The sequence below is a fragment of the Knufia obscura genome (assembly GCF_036327395.1).
Source record: "Knufia obscura strain CCFEE 5817 isolate CBS 148926 chromosome Unknown scaffold_2, whole genome shotgun sequence".
Lineage (NCBI taxonomy): Eukaryota > Fungi > Ascomycota > Eurotiomycetes > Chaetothyriales > Trichomeriaceae > Knufia > Knufia obscura.
The window spans coordinates 301,598-320,864 of record NW_027042688.1 but is presented as its reverse complement, the minus strand read 5'-3'; the positions used below and the strand labels follow the sequence as shown (position 1 = coordinate 320,864).

The window sequence follows — 19,267 nt, the reverse complement described above, 5'->3', positions numbered from 1 at the left end:
CGTCAAGGATTGAATTGGTTTTGAGGCACCGGCAGATGCGCGTGCAGCTTGCCATGTAAACATGTGGCTGCTGGAGAACCTTCAGAGAGCAAGTCCGTGGTTGAGCGCGGCTCGGGACGCCACAAATGAGCTTGCAACGGAATCGAGCTGTTGCTACCACCACCCGGCATGTATGGCACCAGACTAACCGAAGAATCTTTTCAGCAAAGACAGTTATCATGCCTCTTCTTGATGCATGTTGCAAAATGGCAGGATCAAGCCAGAGGTGGCATTGGGCATCGGCGGTGAACTCACTCCAACAAGCACGCATAATGGCGCGCATAAAGACGATGAGTTTGCTTCAACCTTGCCTGCTTGCTTTGCCGATAGCATCTTTGTGCATCCACTTGCTGTTTGGTTTGTGCACCTTGGGCATTTCGCGAGAATATTGCTACTTACTGCTCCTGCTTCATCTTTCTTGCCTTGTACGTCTCATTCATCTGCCTTGATTTTAGCATCGACTCACGCCAGATGCCTCACTCTACTGCAAAACCACCTTCTGTGGCCACTGTCCCAGACCAGGCGGCCACCAAGCCCTGCCACAGATCAAACCCCTTCACTTCCCTTGAAGAACGCAAATGGCTTCACGACCGCTCGGAGGGGGACGTCCACAAGCTCATCGTCGACACTTATCGCCTGCGCATGGCAGATCAACACAGATCTAATGACAAAATCTCCAAAGCAAACATCCACCGTGGAGCTGAGCAAGCGGCAACAATCAACGACTTCCATAGCTTCATCGCAACCTCGCTTGGCCTTGACCACGACCGAAAAGAAGCGAAACAGATCTTTCCATCTTGGTGGACCGCCATGGTTCAGCATCGATGTTACAAGTTTGCCGAGGCAGATGAATTCAGTAACATCTGCAAGCCAGTTACTCGAGAGGAAATCCAGGAGCACTACAAGGATGAATTAATGCCCATGCAGATGAGAGTGTTTTCGGAGCAGATAGATGGCTACAACTCAGGCTATCTACCTGCTCAGGGATTCGCGAGGTTGCAAAGCAGCAAGGAGAAAGGTTACGATGATTATGGGATCTCGATTGAGCGGTGGGAGCAGATGAACTTCAATTTCATCTAGGTCTCAGCAGTTAGTTTGTCGTGTCTACCGCCACGTTGGACTGCAGTCCTCGTGTTGATCAGCCAATGAAGGACTTCAGCATGCACGCATCCGGGCTTTTTTGATCCAGACTGAACCAGGCACAGGAGCATATATCATATCACATGTACACTTCTGGGTGTATCACGTGACTGACGGGTACCAGGTTCTGCAATTGTGCACGGTCCTCTCTCCGGTCAAGTTGCTGCTCAAACCTTCCCGTTCATCCTTCTTTACATTTCTTCTTCTTTATCCCTATCCTTCGCTGACACGGCGACGGAGATACCATGACATCCACTCCCGCAACCTCAGAACCCGCGTGTGGCAACTGCCAGAAAAGCCAAACAGATCACCCAATCCCGTTGAAGAGATGTGCCAAGTGTCAGAACCAGTACTACTGCTCCCGCGAATGTCAGAGGGAAGACTGGAAAGCCCACAAGCCTCTCTGTCGATCTTCCGACTCGTCTACGGCAACCATTGCACCGAGTGGCAGCGGCCCATGCTTCAAAATTAAACCATTCACGGCAATCGAAGAGGGCACCTGGCTCAAAGACCGACCCGAGCAGGATGTCTTCAAGCTTCTGACAGATGTCTACCGCATGAGACGAGCAGATCTTGACAAGTTTGGTGGTAAGTCACGTAGTGGCAACATCAACGCCGGCGCTCCAAAGGAGAAGGTCAAGGAGGGTTTTGAGAAGTTCCTGGCCACGGTCAAACCCAAGGATGACGAGCGGGCGCCGGTCAAGAAACTGCTTCCAGCTTGGTGGTCGGATGAAAAGGCAGCTGAGTGTGTGCAATTTGCGGAGGGTGGTGAGTTCAGCAACATCTACAAGTAGGCCTTTTCTCTCCTGTGCCCAGAGAATGTGCTAATGTCGTCATAGGAAGGTTGATAAGGAAGGCATCCAGTCGCACTACAAGGAGGACAAGATGCCCATGCAACTGAGGATGTTCTCGGAAGAGTTGGACGGGACCTTGGTGGGCGGCATGTCTGGCAGGCAGATGAGGTCGATGCTGGTAGCAGGCGAGGGCGGCAGAGCACCAGGACATATGGCTCATATGTCGCTGGGAGGACCAAGATGATACCATATCCTCAAGTCCCCGGATGAGCGTATGAACGGAAATATTCTATATTACAAGTGTCTATCCGCAAGTGCCAGAATGTCAGAACCGTTGTTAACCTGAATATTACCCTCTGCTCTTGTTACACACCGCATCATCCCTCTTTTTGCGCGAATCCAAATTGCAAGTCCCTCCTGCTTGCTCAGGCCGTTAGGCTCACCATCCCACCCCTCCACTTCCCCGTTTCACCCATGCGAATCACGTTCTCAAACATGAATGTGCCAACATCAGCTCTCTGTACATTGTACCCGACAGCCGGCTTACCCTCAACGCCAGCTCTGATCTTCTGTAGTCCGACACCCTCACTCAACGCCCCAGTCCCGGACAGGAGCGTCGGCCGAATGCCCGTCACAGAGCTTAAAACCGGCTCACTCTCGAGCATGCTGCCACGGTACACCTCCTCCATCTTCTTCTTGTCTTCATGCGGAAGAGCGAGCAACTGATGGTAGAGAAAGCGCATGAAGAAGGGAACATCCTCAGGTCCACGGGAGATGCCCGTGGTGGACACGAAACACACGCCAGGCTTCTGGAGTTTCAGTGCTGGCCGCTCATTGTAAACGTCCTTGAGCGCGGTGGTGAGGGTCTTTGCGGCATCCTCACAGATGGTGGGTTGGTCCAGTGCGGCGAAATGAAGAGGGTGCCAGATGTCGAAGTTAAACTTGGGTGCGCCGCCCAAGCCGGAGATGATCATGCTTGGGAGAGTCTCATCGAGGCCGCTTGTGATGTTGGCAAGTAGGGCGCGCTTGACATCTGGGACTTTGAGAGCATTGCCTGGCATGGTGATGAGATTGCTGTTTATGGTGGCTTCGTCGAGCTTTTGTTGCTCTATAAGTTGTTTGCGGAGTTTGTCGGGTGTCCGTACCAAAGCAATGACCTTGTATTGCTTGGACTTGAGCGCCATGGTAAGACAGGCGTTCGCGACGCCGCCTGTTGCGCCGAAGAAGAGGACTGTCTGGCTCATTTCGGTGGTAATTGGCACGGATTCTGCTGTGGACTTTTCGCTCGCTGCTCAACACTAGGTGTATGTTGACACTGTGTTTGATGCTACTAATAGGCGCCGAACGATTTTGTCTGTTAGATACTGTCGTGCTGCTTCGCTTATTGCTCTCAGGGTACTTTGTTGGTGTCTGGCTGGGTTAAAACCTGTCCACCAAGTGAGCGTCGCAGCCATCTTATACATGGTCGCAGCTTTCGTCGGCAATCACCAGACGATAGCATTCGGACCCGACTTGTCTCTGTCGTTCGTTAGAGACACGATTGTGGTTGCCTTGGTGGTTACGAGGAACGCGACGGCCGAATGGCTGTGGGAAACGAGCCAATCAAGTCGCGGACGGCCAGATTAAATGCTAGAATCGGCGCAAAGATGAACCATACACGTGATCAGCGAGCCGGGGTCTTTGGGACTGCCCCCAAGCTAGTACTGATTGGGGCAAGCTGAGAGGTGTGCAAAACACCTAACTATTTCAGCTCTGATAAACAAGGCAGCATCTGGTCGATATCAGCACGAATGATGAGTATCCTCCCAAATCTCCCTTCTCGCCCCCGATCATCTTCTACCTGTCGAGTCGCTGGTTACGTTTTCATTTTGAAGGGTTCTAGTCTGCAGTGAAAGCCAGCCATTAGTGATCGAGTAGCCCGCAAGGTGAGCTTCGCGTCCTTCACAATGAACCTGGTGTAGGTGCAGAGCAGCTTTCGAGTATATATGCTCGCGCCTCCTCATCAGCGCAAATAGACTTCACTTACACACGCGGCATACGATATCAGATGACCACAGCTGTCTGGAGCTCTCAAAGTTCTTCAGCTGGAAAAGTCATTACCCATTTAGGACAACTTCGATGTACTATATTGTCCGTCTATATAACATCTATAAAGTCGTACGGATGCCTTGGTAGCTTGTTTTTCCGTCCTAAACGTGGTGTGATGGTCATCGGTGGCCTCGGGAACCGATATGGACGCCTTAGTACCCAGCTCGTGCTTCTCATTAGGCTGAATGATCACTCGGGCCTCGGATAACAAACACCCCGATATGAAGGTGAGTCATGGCAGACGATAGTATGTATCCTGCAGATGGCATGAGCAGAAACTATAAAGACTCTACAAGAACTGAGACCAAACCAAACGGTGGGGAGAACGAAGGATCTGCCGACAACAAGCCTCGAATTCGTCACATACACCAAACTGTCCTGTCGTCCCCCACAACTGACTTCATTAGAAACACCATCATGCCAACACTAGACGTTCCCGGTGCAATCTTATCATACGAGGTCACAGGCAGCGGCCGTTACCTCCTCCTGATACCCGGTGGAGGGGGAACAGGCCACAGCCTTCGGAATGTTCGCACCTTGCTAGCAAACCATTATTCTGTCATCACCTATGACCGCCGCGGTCATTCGAAAAGCCTCTTGACCGGCGAACAGGATTACGAACATCGGCTCGACACAGATGCGGACGACGCAGCACTACTACTTCAGCACGTAGCAAAGGGAGAAGCAAGCTACGTCCTGGGCAGCAGCTCCGGCGCGATTGTGGCGCGAACGCTGCTTATGAGGCATGCAGAGCTAATCGAGAAGGTAGTGCTGCATGAGCCACCTCTCGTGCGAGCCTTGCCGGATGATGAAAGGGTCGTGCAGGAGACAAACCTGAAGAACCTGTATAATACTTATCGGAAGAAGGGTCACGTCTCAGCTATGAAGGTGTTCGGTGAGATTTATATTGCGCCCGAGGAGGCGGAACTGCTTGGGATGGCGCCAGCAGAGAACCCGTACACGCATGGAAATCTACAGTACTGGTTCGAGCGTGAGCTGTTGTATCCCGTCACCGATGTAGGGTACGATGAACTCTCCAGGCTCAAGGACAAGATCATAATGGTAGACTCCGCCATTGGCAAAGACCTTCCGCCTGCGAAAATATCGCAAGCTATGGCGGCGAAGCTTGACCTGCAGCTTATCACCATGCCAGGTGGACATGTTGGCTATGTCACCCACCCGCAAGAATTTGCAGACTCGCTCACAAGCTTGCTCGGATAAATGATTGCTGTTCCTGGCAAACACAACCTTGGCTGTTGAGGAAGGAGGTAACTTTTATTCATCGTCGTAAACCATATTTGCAGCGTAGGGGTACGTTGCCTCAACAATTCCATCCTCCATCGACAGAAAATATGCTTCCGGTCACGAATGTCGCTGTATCACCCAGCAGAAATACAATCATGTTTGCGACTTCCTCAGGAGTACCATTTCTCGTGATTGCGGCTTCCGTCTCGTACTGCTTTGGCTGGCCCAGAATATCCATAGCCTGACCCAGCAACGGTGTTTCGATCGCTCCTCTGGATCTCATTAGCGTTCCGTGTCGTGCAATGCGCGGATGATACCTACGGAGCGATTGCGTTAACTCTGATATCTGGCGCAACCTCTTTCGCTACAGATCTAGTCATTCCTACCACGGCATGTTTCGATGCAGAGTATGCCGCATGCTTGGCAAAGCCTCTTACACCCTGAATGCTGGATGCGTTCACAATACTGCCTTTAGTCATATGTCGAAGCTCTGCTCGTATACAGTGCATTAGACCAGTCACGTTGACACCAAAGATGAGGTTCCACTGATCGTCGTCCTGGTCTTTCAAGTCTCGTACACCATGGTGCTTGCCGATCACACCTGCCATGTTCGCTGCGCCATCAAGTCGACCAAAAGTCTTGATGGTAACTTCGATCCATGCGTTGACTTGCTCAGCATTACGAACGTCCACCACGGTAGTCATCAAGTTGTCGCCTGTACCCCCTAACTGCGCCGCCGCGTCATCCAGTGCCGTCGCATTGACATCAATTATGGAAAGTCGTGCTCCTTGCGCTCGAAGCTGTTTCGCTACTGCTAGACCTATGCCAGAGCCACCACCCGTCACTGCGAACACTTTACCCTCCATGAGCAGGACTTATGCAACAGCCTCGGTGGTCAGATGGCGTGAGCTCCAATGAGTATATATCGCGACAATCGAATGTGAAGGACTAGACGAATGCAAAGACTCAGCGCCACTTCGCTCATCTGTGCGGGGAGTCCCTCGGTCAGAATTACCCCGACAGGCGAGGCACTCCTTGTCTACCACAGAGCTCCAACTCAATGCGCTATCGAGTTGTCGCAGGGCAAAATGCGACGGTACGATAACTCAATCGATGTCCTGAGATGAGCGGATGCATTAGGATGGCAGGAGAGCCAGCTTTGGAGGCTGGAGTTGGCTGCTAGGGTGTAGGAGAAGGTTGGACCGGCTAACACGAAGAAGTGTGTTCTGAAGAGGGAGGAGTTGCGAACAATGTGTCTGGATGGTGGCTGGCATACACACGAGGTAGTCCTTGTAGAATGCTTGGTACTCCGAGGGTTGGATTGCCAGATCGGATGCGGAAGCAACACAGATTGTGAAGGCCTGGTTCCCAGCTGCTGAAAGAGGTCGCGGATCGGCACACGGAGAAGGCTTGTTCCTTGCACAAATGTCTCGTCGTGAGTAAATCAATGGAAAGTAACCGAGAATTGAAGCAGTTTCCGGAAGACTGTTTCGTCAAAGGTAAGAATTGGTTCCTCAACTAGCCAAAAGCGAGACGTTTTTGACCTCTATCGGCCTTAGCTCCTCGGCCACGACCTCGCGTACCTACGCCACGCTTTGCCTGAGCAGAAGCATGCTTACCTGGAGGTCTGCTGTTTGTCGGGCCTGCTATCGAAGATCTATCTTCGGCCTGCAGACTCCTAGCAAAGTGCCAGTCTTGATGTTCTTCTCTCTCGGACTCCGGAATTTCTTTCTGGCAGTTCTTGCAAAAGTAGGTAACAATACTCTGCTGATGCACGACAGGGACGGGGGCAACTGTATCTTCGACGCCGTCCGTGTCTGCGTTTTTTTCCTGGTCTTCCTCCTCTTCGGCAAGACTGTCAGATTTGAAGAAACGACCTATGCTGGAGCCGCTATCGAGCTTCCGCCTCTTCTCCGGCCTTTCTTCATCCTGAATCGGCGTTGCGGAAGTGCTTCTGGAAGCTGCCTGAAGTGCTCTGGCCTCCTCACCACGGACAAAAAATGTCCCAATATTCTTTGTGTTGTTAACGCCATCTTCAAACCCACCAACGCTCAAGGACAGGTTGGCACACGGCCACGCCCTACCATCCACTATTACCTGCTGCAATAGGTTTTTAGCAAGTTCGAAGAGCATGTCTAAGTCTATCTTCTTGCCGCCTGGAATTGCAACCGATTTCGACCTCATCTGACCACCTTGACGGTGGTGCAGATTCATGGTCTTTGGCCTTCTTTTATTCTCGGTCACACCTTCTTCCACCAGTCGGGAATAGATATCAGACACAAAGATCTGAATCCATCTGACAGCCTGCTCGAAGTTGTTGATGCTCGGTCGGAAGGACTTCGCAGATAGCATAGATTTGATCTGCGTACGAGCATTGACTTCGCTCGAGTCCTCCCCACGGATAATGTTGTAGATCCAGGTTCCGGTGTCATCTCCAGACTTGGACTTTATCGTCTCTAGCGGGACCTTGAGCAATTCGCCCACCTCTTCTGTATTGAAAGTCTGCGCCACTTGGTCACCTAGTTTGCCGCCCAAATTGCGTATCTTGGTGAACTTGAAACCGGACAAAAAGTGCTGCACGGCACGATTTCTGACAATTGTCTGCTGATTGGGTTTCTTGTAGCCTGCGCCCAGTTTCGCCATCATCTTGTTTCTTGCTATGCCAGCCGAGCACGTATAATGCAGACGGTCTCGGACGGTCTTTCGCACGCCCCTTACGATCTCAGAACCGATGTTCATGACCACATCGTCCCAATCGGGGTCATCATCTTCCGCCTGGCCCTCATCCAGATCGATCAAGCCATCTGCTTCCCAGTTTAGTGCTGTACTTGGAGGCACTGGAAGGAACTCCGTCGGATCGTCGTGTGGTGCATGTCTTAGCTCAGGAAACCTCTCGAGGAGGATGCTGTGTATTTGTGCGGACAAATCAAGAAACACCTCATCAATGCTTGCCTTCTCGACCTTCTGCACTGGCGGCGCAGGCAGGATTTCTTTGACCAAGGCCAAGCTCTTCCTGCTTTCTAGCCTATATGGATCCAATGACACCTTGTCCGTATGGATATGCTCGAAAGAGTCATCTCGATATGCCCACTTGTCATCTCCCTCTCGCCATGTCGCAACGTGCTGAAAGATTATCTGAGGACATTTCTGCTTTGCTTCTGTGATTGTTACATGCCGATTGAGTCCAAACTCTCGTGCTGGGTAATTGATAGCGATCAATCCTTGCCATTGCTGCACACCGAGGGGCTGGTCCTCGGGCAGACCTAGGCGAACGCTCTCAACTTGCGCGTAGAAGGCATCGTAATCGATTAACGCGACACAACGAAGTGGGCAAGATGTTGAGGACTGGCTTAGGAGATTCAAGTGTTTGAATGTGAACCTTGACTTTCTTCTTCTACCGGGCGTGATCGGGGACGATGCGATATATGGCTGCGGTGAAGACGACATGGGTTCATACTAGTTTGGAGTAGCAAGTGGGAAGGTGGCATGGGAGAGTACTTTACGCGTCGACGCGTGCCGGATATGATATCCGCCATTTGGTCAGCCCTTTCCTCGAAGCAAATTCATCCCGATGCTTCAACATCTCCGTTGTTCATCTTAAGGATACACCTTGGTGCGGTGGATGCCTCGACCTCGCTAAGCGCAAGAGCAAATCTCATCAAATATCCTTTACGTTCTTCTCTATGGGTGACCCATGCTCATAATGGCACGATCGCCTAATGCGCACACAATCCTGTTCCAACAAGAAATCTTATCAGCATCATCGTTTAGCCAGTATTTAATACTAAAGTAACTGTGTCACTACGACAAAGCGCTGTTCACCACGAGCACAGCTGTAGTTCAATCTTGAACGACCATGTCTAGCACGAGTTGAAGCGCTCCTCCAGGCTCAGTTAGATCAGATAGCACCTTCACGTCTGCCACTACTCTACCCTATCCTGTCGTAAGTCTTCGTAGAGTTTGCTCACAGCTCTGAAAGACATCACCGTCATCCTACTCTGCTCTCTAGCTTCGCTATGTGGTCATCATTACTGATCTTCTGCGTGGCTACTACCGTGCATTCGAGGAGTCTTTTGGACGGGTCTCCACGATTCCATAACTTGGAAATTGAAGGTTTCAACTGGTCGGCAGTTGTGCCATCAACACATCTGAGATGGCACCACTGCTACGAGTCCTACCAATGCGCCCGTCTAGAGGTGCCGATGGATTGGAACAACAGGTTCAACACCAATACCGCAGCTATTGCTTTGACAAGGGTCCCAGCAACAGTACCTTACGATGATCCTACCTTCGGAGGCAGTGTCATCATCAATCCGGGTGGCCCGGGTGGGTCGGGCACTGATGAGATCTTGTGGGCAGGATATGGTATGAGGGATAATATCATCGACAGCGAGGACCACCACTACGAGGTCATTGGATTCGATCCACGAAGCGTGCACCATACTACGCCTTCAGTTTCGTGCTTCAGTAGTGAATGGGACAGAGAGGTCTGGGAGCATCGAAATTGGGCAGTCGGCCAACTTGACTCGTCCGATGATGCTCTCAATGTCAAGTGGTCTTTGTATAAGAGCTTCACGAACCTGTGTGCTCAATCGGACATAAGCAGATTTGAGGATGGTACTAATATGCACCAGTTCGTGACCACTGCCTTGACAGCACGAGACATGGTAGCGATCATTGATGCATTGCAGGAAGAGAGGAGGTCGACCGAGTCATCTGGCAAAAAAGAACAGCGCCTGCTCGTAGACGGTAAGAAGCCAGCACTGCTGAACTATTGGGGCTTCTCTTATGGAACATACTTGGGCAACACATTTGCGTCAATGTTTCCAGATCGTGTTGGTAGGATGATCTTGGACGGTAACGTTGATCCGCACGATTATACAGCGACTGGTTGGCTATCCAATCTCCTGGACAACAATAAAAATCTGCACTGGTTTTACTATGCCTGCTTTCAAGCCGGGGAGAAGTGTGCCCTTTTCGACTCCGAAACACAAACATTGTTCGACCTCGAGGAGAAGATGAATAAGCTCCTCGAACAGCTTCGTGATGATCCGTTGCCGGTTGTCCATGACGGTACTGCCGACTTGATTACCTACTACGACATGACCAATCTCATCCATCACGCTGCGTATGCGCCTCTGTACTTCTGGCCTGATGTCGCTCAAATAGCCCACGACCTTCTTGACGGCAACGGCACTTCAATTGTGAAACACCTCAAGAATCTTCAAATACCGCAAAGTCCCGACCCAACCAACCCAGAACCTCCCAAGGACGACGACGACGATAAGCTAGGCATGACACTCCGAAACAATACTCTACCATACCCACCCGACTACCCTGGCAGCCTCGAAGCCGCAGTCTCAATTCTCTGCGGCGACGGCGAACCGCTCGACTCCCTGACCAAAGACGACTGGAAACTGCGCCTCTCTGACCTCAAGAACCAATCACTTATCGCTGGACCATTCTGGGCAGCCATACCATTCGCATGTGAGCACTGGCCAGCTTCGCTTCGCCCTTCAGAGCATAACCGCTTCACTGGGCCTTTCGAGTCTAAGCTCGAGGACTACGACGAGCGTGGTTCGCCGTTGTTGTTCATCGGTAGCACAGCTGACCCGGTCACGCCTCTGCGGAACGCGATCAGCAATTCGAAGAAGCATGAAGGGAGCGTTGTGCTCACGCAGGATACGCCGGGACATTGTGCTGGGCCAGTGAACCCTAGTCAGTGTACGTATGATGTCATTCGACGGTTTTTTGCAGATGGGACGTTGCCTGTGGAGGGGACGGTGTGTGCTGGTGACAGAAATGCGTGGGACAAGCTTTGAGGTGAACGTATGGGGCGCGACCTGCAGCATTGAAGCAGTTGCGTGAGCATCTGACCCTGCTACGATGCTGCACCATATGCCTTGCCTTGAGACTATATGAGCATGTGCGTGGTGACGGGCTCAGAACCCAATGCTCAGACGCCAGGGAAGACCGTATCTTCAATTTTCAACGGTACACGTGTTCGACCAGCTTCTTTGCGTTAGAGACAATGAAAGAAAGTGTCAATAACATCTTCTTCTTGAGATTAAGGAAGTATATACCGCATATGTGCTGAGGTGATAGCCTTCTAATGCTCCTCGTACTGTGCATACCTGCCAATAGCCAGCTCTCCAACAAAAGCACCAGCCAAAACAGACATGAAGTACCCGATATTCATCGTCATAACTGCAAGCATACTGTAGCACGTTAGTATAAATGCCTACAACGCCAAACATGAACATGCAGACTCACAGCAAATATCCAATCCCCACAATCACAAACGTCATCAACGCCCTCGGTATATCAACACTCAACCTAAACGGAATAACAGGCTGTTTCGTCGCCTGCACAACCTTCACACGCTCCTCCACACCCTGCGCCGTGACCAGACTCCCCTCCTTCGCATCCGGATCACTTTCTATCCGGCCGCTTTCGGGCGTCCGTCCAGCAACAACGACGTATCGACGGTTCCGTGCTGCTGCTGACCAACGTAGCTCGAGCATGTGCTTTGCGGCGAGGAGACAGCGGCCTGTGATGGCGAGGAGGATGAGAAAGATGCAGGTGCCGGCGTATTGGCCTGATGTGTGCGGTGTCCAGGAGTTACTGTAGAGTGGTGTCGAGTGGGAATTTGTGAAGACCATGACCATTGACATTGTGTCTGATGAGGTGGAGGAGGACATGTCCATTCCACTCATTTTGGCGTGGCGCTCGTTGCGGACGAGTTTTGTGATCTGGGTGCGCTTGTTTGAGAGCTTGATCTTCTTGCAGTTTCGTGGAGCCGTCGTGTGCCGGACTTGTCGCGTCTTGAGTCCAACTCAGAACTTATGAGTGTCTCGGATATGTGGTGTAAGGAGCGTTTTACTAGATGCTGGGTCTTTGAAAGATGGTGAAGTCGTTCTAGGGTTACTCACGGCTGTAAAGGTAGGAGACGTAGAAGCCATGATCCCCAAGGACGATCAGGCTTTTGTTACACCTTCTCAGGCTCGTTGAGCACGTTTTGAAAAGCCTCCTGCGGGTCCGGAGTCGAGGTCATCATGTCCATCAGCACGCCATCCTTGAAACGGCTTAGTGCAGATCCTAGATTCAGTGAAACTTGCTCATCCTGCGCTTTTGGTCTTGTTGGTCAGGGCGGGACACTACGGTTGTGCAAAAGTACTTCTATAGCTTATCGAGCTTCTTCACGGTTTTTAGGCACGTGTCGAGCAAGCTGGAATCTGTTGCCCCTTATTGACGAGAAGGTCTTGATCGTCAGGAAGGATGATGCTGTGATATTGAAGATTGGGCACCAGTTTCAAAGATGTCGCTGTTTCGTGACCTGGTTGATCTTCCCAAGATCGTATCACCTTACATCTTTCACCCATTGACTGCTGCAGAGATCTTCCTCCCGCATGCGCGACCAGTCTCGTGGTTCACAGGCGCCACTACGTTTCAACCGGAACGTGACATTCCTCCTTTGCATGGAAAGGTCATCCTGGTGACCGGTGGTAATGCTGGTCTTGGGCAGGAAACTATCACTCAGTTAGCACAGCACGAACCAGCGAAAATCTACCTAGCAGCTCGCTCAGCAGATAAAGCTCATGCTGCGATCAAAGATATCCGTCAAAGGCTCAGCGAGAAGCGCGTTGCGACAATTCCAAGATTTGAGTATCTGCAACTCGATCTCGCTGACCTTGCTTCGGTGGCTAAAGCAGGGCAACAGGTTCTCGCAGATGAGGAACGCCTGGATGTCCTTGTCTTGAATGCAGGAATCATGGCTACACCGCCCTCGAAAACAAAATCTGGTCACGACCTTCAGTTAGGTACAAATCATGTCGGGCACTTCCTCCTGGTGAAGCTGCTAATGCCGCTGCTGCTGAAAACCGCAACCGCCACTGAAAACTCGGATGTGCGCATAGTTACAGTGTCCTCGGAAGCCTACAATATCGCGCCATCAAACCTCATGGATCTCATCGAGGACGCTGATCGATTGTGCTCATCGAGCAATTATACCAGGTATGGGGTGAGCAAAGCTGCTAACGTTCTGTTTGCTGCGGAACTTGCTCGACGATATGGTTCCAAGGGCATTACATCTGTTTCGTTGCATCCAGGAGTCATTCTCACTCAGCTATATGATCCGACCAGAAACTCAAACTTCATAGTGAGGCTCGGACTCCCACTATTCGCACGTTTGTTGTTTGATGATGTCCCACGAGGAGCGCTAGGTCAGCTCTTCTTAGCCGCCGGAGCAAAGAAGGAGAACATCACCAATGGTGCTTATTACACTCCTGTGGGACAACGCCAGAATATATCACTGACTGCTGACGAGGAACAAGGTAGTAGACTGTGGCGATGGACTGAAGAACAAGTACAAGGGTACAGCCATTGATGTTTAGACGTCAGCGGGAATTGATCCATCGTAAATCGTCGAGGCACATGAACCCTTATCCATGCGTGGAAGCGGAAATGGAAGAGAACACGCGCTCCAGAAGAATCTAATGACATTGCAGTCCTGTTCCGATCGGGACCGACATGACGGATCTGTTTCACAAAATGAACATCATGCACGGATATTCCAAATTCTGGGGTGGCACAAAGAAAGGCCACTTTTCGCATGACTGGGTCGGTTTTCGTTCGCCTGCTTCGGTTCATGCAGACATCCGTCAAGGCTGCACTCTCATTGCAGAGAATGCAACCTCAGTACCGCGGAAGAGGATGCCTTGCAGGCTGACTTCGATCACATATCGCTCGTCAGCTGCTCGACTTGTCCAACAGTGCATAAGACATGGGAGTCCGCTGCTGGCACTTCCGCTTGAGACGTGCGCTGGTTGTTGACGGAAGCGTCTTGAAGAGCGAGTTTGGATAGGTCGTCAGGCTCGTGGCATCAGAGCCCCGATCCACGCGGAAGATTGACTCAGCTGGCAAGTGCTTGAGGTCTCAATACTCGCAGAGGAAACTTAAAAAGAAGTCGGCGGGGAACGGGCTCGGCTCGCGCCCATCCAGGCTTTGTGGCTGACATATACTTATCCACAGGCGCCTCGTGATGAAACGTGGGGCGCAGGTCGAATAACGAACTCCCGCTGAACCAGAGCCTTCTTTTCTGACGCTTCAAAGAACTATTCAGTCTCGTGCAGGGAATCAACGTCAGCACCGACCAGTATTTTGAAGACAGCCATCCAGTCATCGATGGCAGCTCGTACCCTAGAGTAGACCCACCTAAGAGAGCTCGCCCATGTAATCAAGGTAGTCCGTGCAGGCGTTGGATAGGCTTGAGCGGCCCTTGGTTCAGATAGTTAGCTGCACTATGCCACTCCAAGCCCTCAGATAAGATAGATACCTCTCTGGTTACGATTTGGACTTCCCCGACTGGACTTCCACATTCGCTCTGTCCCTGCATTATCTATTTCTAAAGTCATATGTGATTGCACACATGATTGTCTTGACCCAATGCTGAATTCTTTTCGTGGTCAACAATTCTGCATGTCGTCTTCAGACACATGGAGATTGAGATTCCCTCGCCAAGCGTTTTCCTCAAGCGGTCCCCAGCTCTCTCTGCTACGGTACCCACACCAGTGAAGAAGACGACGAAATCGCGGGGCACCGCATCAGCGAGAACAACTCCGAGATCCAACTCAACGACAACGAGCACGAGTACTCAGAAAGGAGCAGTAACAAAGCCGAAGCAAAGCAAGAGTCGCAATGGTCAGTAGATATTCTTGATGCAATTAGGCGTTCACATCCAGGCGCAGCGCGACTGCCATAATCCATTCGGGGTGCTTTTGCACGCGTCGTACTGCCAATGCAGTCCTGTGTCCGGGCGCTTCTGCCCATCGATGGGAAAGCGTCACTTCATGTCCAAGACCTGTGATGAAGCTTAGCAACATCAGGTGGAAGAAACATCAAAAATGATGTCTGCGTTGAACAGATCTGGGAGACAGAGTGACGGGCAGAAGTAATGCGGATGTTTCTGGTGCTTGAATGATATTCTGTGATAAGAGGGCTGATTGAGATATAGGGTGCATGACATGCAAGAAGAAACGGTTAAAATGCGACGAAACGAAGCCAACATGCGCCCAATGCGAGAAGCGGAATGTGGAGTGTGAGGGATACAAGAAGGACTACAAATGGCGGTCATTCGAGGAGACGAACAAGCACTCCAGAGTGGGAAAAGCAAGGAAAGGGAACAACGCAACCTTCCAGTCTGGCCTTAATCAGCAACCTTCCGGCAAGCCTGCACCGGAACCAGCTTCCTTTCAATCCAATACCGAAGCAACATGGTCACCCGGCTTGCAGCATGCTTTCTCATCAGCTACGCATGCCTTCACCGAGCCTTCACCGCCAATACTGGTGACTGCCTCAAGGGATCCTCCCAGACGACTCAGTCCCTCTCAGTTCGAGCCATTGCCAATATTGAACCCCGATTTCAGCCCTTCGGATTATGACCTTCCTTCACCTTTTGCTGCTTTCAACAACCAGCAGCAAAGACCGCGTGAAAATGGCAGCAGCCGTTCATCTCTCTCGACAGGCTCACCTAATCTCACAGACCTTCTGCTGCCCGGTACTGATCTCAGACAGCCTCCAGATCCATCCGAATTGCGTCCGCCTACGTCGCCATTGCCATACCAACCTGGTTTAGCCGAGCTGGACTCACTGCCTGGGATTGCCATCAAAGAAGATGAAGAATTCGATGAGGAGATCATACGAGAACAAATGCCTGAAGGGGGCACTGATACTTCCGACCCTCAATGGACGTTCCGTGCATCGTCCCCAGCCGATTCAGAAGGATCTAGTACCTCGTCGAAGTCGACTAGCATGTCCATACTCAATCCTCCGCAGCTCGACCTGTCCTCCCCAGAAATGCTTATGCTTCGCTTTGACCAAGAAACCTGCGGTATCCTCTCAATCAAGGATGGTCCAGGAGAAAATCCGTGGCGGACGCTAATCTGGCCGCTGGCAAAGGACTCGGAGGCCTTGTACCACGCAATTTCGTCAATGGCGGCTTTGCATGGTGCAACGAGACATCCTCAGCTGAGGCTGTCTGGGATGGCTCATATGACTAGAAGTTTAAGCAAATTATCGGCAGAGATGCACCGGATGTCTTTGGATCAGGCATTAGCAACAGCACTTGCTCTAGCACTCGGCGAAGGCTGGGATGACAAGATTTCGACTGGTGTGCAGCACTTGAGAGGTGCCAGAACGCTACTCAACAACGCCTTGGCTCAGAGAAGCAGGACCTTGCAACTAGGACAGATGAACCAGGAAGAAGCCAAGCGGTTGAGGTTTCTCTGCAATACATATGTTTACCTCGATGTCATAGCGCGCCTGACGAGCAGCGACGAGCAGGAGGGTTTCAATCTCGAGGGCATCCTCAGTACCGTCAATCAACCTTTCGGAAGCATGGAAGTGGAAGTAGATCCGTTGATGGGCTGTGCGACCACACTGTTTCCTTTGATTGGTAGAGTTGCCTCTCTGATTCAACTAATACGCAGAACCGATACCAACAGTCTCCACATTGTCAGTGAAGCCAATGAGCTAAGAGAACAGCTGCTACACTGGCAACCGCCAGACATGAACTTTGTTGAGCAACCTGAGGATCCAAACAGCAATGTTCGCCATGCAGTCCAGACGGCCGAAGCATACCGTCGAGCCATACTATTGCATTTACATCAAGCAGTCCCAGAGCTTGCCATGGAATCGTCGCATACCCAGGCGAAAAACATCCTCACTATATTGGCCGGAACGCCGTTGTCCAGCAACACATTGATTGTCCAGATATTTCCGTTGCTTGTTGGCTCTTGCGAAATGGTCGCTTTGGAAGATCGACAATGGGTGACCGAGCGATGGGAGGCCATGGTGAGACGACTGGCGATAGTGAACGTCACTTCTTGTTGGGCACTTGTTCGAGAAGTGTGGCGGAGGCGAGACAGCCATATGCAAGATCAGGCTCGAAGAATGGCGGCCAGGCCTGTTGGACGAAACTTGTCGTCTGGGCTGTTCATCCCGCCCAGTCTGAAGCGAAAAATGCCGACGGCTGATGCAATCACAGAGGACGCCTTTTTTGATGCTTTTGGTCAAGATGATGCTCTGGGTCCGGAAAATGAAGGTCGGTTGCCTAAGAGGCGCTTGACATTTGATGCATCGACAGGTGCTTCAGCTCGTCACGCTCACACGATCCCGCTGCATCGACGGCATACTGACATACCAATTTCGAACCTCGACCCGGAATATACTGTACGAGGACATCTGCATTGGCTAGGTGTGATGGCCCATTGGAACTGGGAAGGTGAGTCGTGATCCTCGTCGCTTTGGATGTTTGTCGCATAGGTAACTGATTATTGTGCACAGTTTTTCTTGGCTGACGACGATGATGACGGCCATTTACTCGATGACAGTTTTACATTGCTGTACTGTTGACGGTTGGCAGCAAGATCCTTCCAGCGAAATTCTGGCGAGGCTCCTCGATTCTGTCCAGACCTGTCGAGATATGCTCGCATGCTTTGCACATACTCATCTAGTTCTGCTGCATTCTGGGATTTTGAAGATTGGTCCTTTGTGGCCGGCATGGCGTAGGTTGTTGGAGTCCAGTGGTTGAGAGACGGGTTGATGGTGTCAGATTGGTACAGCGCTGGTGTCCGGCGTCGATCAGTCCTTGATCATACGAGTAGTTGCTCTGGCACGAGTTGCTTGGGCACAAGTTGCTTTGGGTGTTGCTCTGAAGATTGCCTTGGATGTTGCTCTGGATGTTGCTCTGGCACTGATATATAGACGACTCCCGACGGAAAGAGTGTTCAGGTGAAAATGCCTCGAGAACCCTTTCACACGTTGGTGTTCCACGAAATTAATTTTGTTCACCTGATCATGAGCTGATGCAACGTATCTGCAGAAACAGGCAAAAATGTTTGTGTCACGGCGGGAAGCGAGATCTTTTGAACGCTTTTCGGACACGAGGATGGCATTACTTGCAAGTGAAACTTTTTTCAAACGAAGACTAGAAGGCGGGACCATAAGTAAATACTGTACCCCGTTGTGATCTTGCAATACTAGTATGTCATCGAAGCATCACAGTGGCATTATGCTTGTTCGAGGATAGCGGACTTTGCTTGCGCTATCTAAAACTGCGGGTATTCCTTGGAGAAGCCTACCGTAATGAAGATGAGTAGACTAGCGCAGCATAGCCCTCCTCTAGAGACCACGGCCCTGCTTAGAAGAAAAGGCCGCGAAAGGGGGGCGTGGGCGACTTACCGGAACACGGCAAATGACCTGATTTCACTTACGAGATCGATTGAACTTCTTTGAAGAGACGCCCAGAACAGCTCCAACAAATAGTGGAGAGCAACCTCAAAAAGCATAGGTAGGATCGCACCTTCAGGCCAGACTGAGAGGAGTGTGCCTACTCCTTTCACCAGACTCGTTCTTTGGCAGGAGCTAGTCCTGCACCGTATGCAAAGTAAGGACCAACCTTCCACCTCGCTCCCCGAATAAAGCACTCTGAATGGTGAGTCCGACACACATTCTTCCTTGTGGAAGCAAGTCCGAGTCTGCTACTGCTTTGCGGGCAAATGCCCGTCATCGCACGACTTCTCGCCGTTCAAGGCGATTGTTTCCAGGTACATGGTACATGATCTGTACAGTTCAACCTCGCCGCCTCGAATAAGCGAAGTAACAGCATATCGGCGTCGGTCATGCATGACAGTTATCATAGAGCGTTAGTCAGACCACAACAGAATGTGCTCCTACGAAGGAATATCATGCCATAACGGTCGCATCATCGGCGGCCAACGACTGTTCAGAGCAAGCTCACTTTTCGAAGCAAGTAAGGTTAACCTTGATTGATACACCTATGGCTCCGACAATTCATATTGCTACGGCCAAGCAAATTGGAAAACCGTCTGATGTTGGTCTCCTCTCTGTCACAAGCGGACGGTGCGCTCGCCGATGTACTCCTCGAAGGGCATCTGAAAACC

The 19,267-nt window shown here is 51.2% G+C and overlaps 10 protein-coding genes across 10 annotated transcripts; 6 read left to right on the top strand and 4 right to left on the bottom strand.

Moving 5' to 3' along the window:
• Window positions 1-510: 510 nt before the first annotated feature.
• Window positions 511-1,119, top strand: PMZ80_001977 (uncharacterized protein; the record flags this gene model as incomplete). The annotated part of the gene is made up of 1 exon (XM_064870414.1): window positions 511-1,119. The coding sequence occupies one exon, from the start codon at window positions 511-513 to the stop codon at window positions 1,117-1,119; it is 609 nt and encodes a 202-aa protein (XP_064732867.1).
• Window positions 1,120-1,424: 305 nt separating this feature from the next.
• On the top strand, window positions 1,425-2,217 carry PMZ80_001976 (uncharacterized protein; the record flags this gene model as incomplete). Its single annotated transcript, XM_064870413.1, has 2 exons — window positions 1,425-1,969; window positions 2,019-2,217. The coding sequence occupies 2 exons, from the start codon at window positions 1,425-1,427 to the stop codon at window positions 2,215-2,217; spliced, it is 744 nt and encodes a 247-aa protein (XP_064732866.1).
• Window positions 2,218-2,398: 181 nt separating this feature from the next.
• Window positions 2,399-3,217, bottom strand: PMZ80_001975 (uncharacterized protein; the record flags this gene model as incomplete). The annotated part of the gene is made up of 1 exon (XM_064870412.1): window positions 2,399-3,217. One exon carries the CDS (start codon window positions 3,215-3,217, stop codon window positions 2,399-2,401), a length of 819 nt encoding a protein of 272 aa, XP_064732865.1.
• A 1,078-nt stretch (window positions 3,218-4,295) lies between these two features.
• Window positions 4,296-5,282, top strand: PMZ80_001974 (uncharacterized protein; the record flags this gene model as incomplete). The annotated part of the gene is made up of 1 exon (XM_064870411.1): window positions 4,296-5,282. One exon carries the CDS (start codon window positions 4,296-4,298, stop codon window positions 5,280-5,282), a length of 987 nt encoding a protein of 328 aa, XP_064732864.1.
• Window positions 5,283-5,382: 100 nt separating this feature from the next.
• Window positions 5,383-6,172, bottom strand: PMZ80_001973 (uncharacterized protein; the record flags this gene model as incomplete). Its single annotated transcript, XM_064870410.1, has 2 exons — window positions 5,383-5,578; window positions 5,628-6,172. 2 exons carry the CDS (start codon window positions 6,170-6,172, stop codon window positions 5,383-5,385), a joined length of 741 nt encoding a protein of 246 aa, XP_064732863.1.
• Window positions 6,173-6,824: 652 nt separating this feature from the next.
• eso1_1 (N-acetyltransferase eso1) lies at window positions 6,825-8,753 on the bottom strand (the record flags this gene model as incomplete). The annotated part of the gene is made up of 1 exon (XM_064870409.1): window positions 6,825-8,753. One exon carries the CDS (start codon window positions 8,751-8,753, stop codon window positions 6,825-6,827), a length of 1,929 nt encoding a protein of 642 aa, XP_064732862.1.
• Window positions 8,754-9,508: 755 nt separating this feature from the next.
• PMZ80_001971 (uncharacterized protein) lies at window positions 9,509-11,128 on the top strand (the record flags this gene model as incomplete). The annotated part of the gene is made up of 1 exon (XM_064870408.1): window positions 9,509-11,128. One exon carries the CDS (start codon window positions 9,509-9,511, stop codon window positions 11,126-11,128), a length of 1,620 nt encoding a protein of 539 aa, XP_064732861.1.
• A 287-nt stretch (window positions 11,129-11,415) lies between these two features.
• Window positions 11,416-12,022, bottom strand: PMZ80_001970 (uncharacterized protein; the record flags this gene model as incomplete). The annotated part of the gene is made up of 2 exons (XM_064870407.1): window positions 11,416-11,524; window positions 11,580-12,022. 2 exons carry the CDS (start codon window positions 12,020-12,022, stop codon window positions 11,416-11,418), a joined length of 552 nt encoding a protein of 183 aa, XP_064732860.1.
• Window positions 12,023-12,624: 602 nt separating this feature from the next.
• PMZ80_001969 (uncharacterized protein) lies at window positions 12,625-13,692 on the top strand (the record flags this gene model as incomplete). The annotated part of the gene is made up of 1 exon (XM_064870406.1): window positions 12,625-13,692. One exon carries the CDS (start codon window positions 12,625-12,627, stop codon window positions 13,690-13,692), a length of 1,068 nt encoding a protein of 355 aa, XP_064732859.1.
• Window positions 13,693-15,323: 1,631 nt separating this feature from the next.
• Window positions 15,324-17,597, top strand: PMZ80_001968 (uncharacterized protein; the record flags this gene model as incomplete). The annotated part of the gene is made up of 1 exon (XM_064870405.1): window positions 15,324-17,597. The coding sequence occupies one exon, from the start codon at window positions 15,324-15,326 to the stop codon at window positions 17,595-17,597; it is 2,274 nt and encodes a 757-aa protein (XP_064732858.1).
• Between the last annotated feature and the right edge of the window lie 1,670 nt (window positions 17,598-19,267).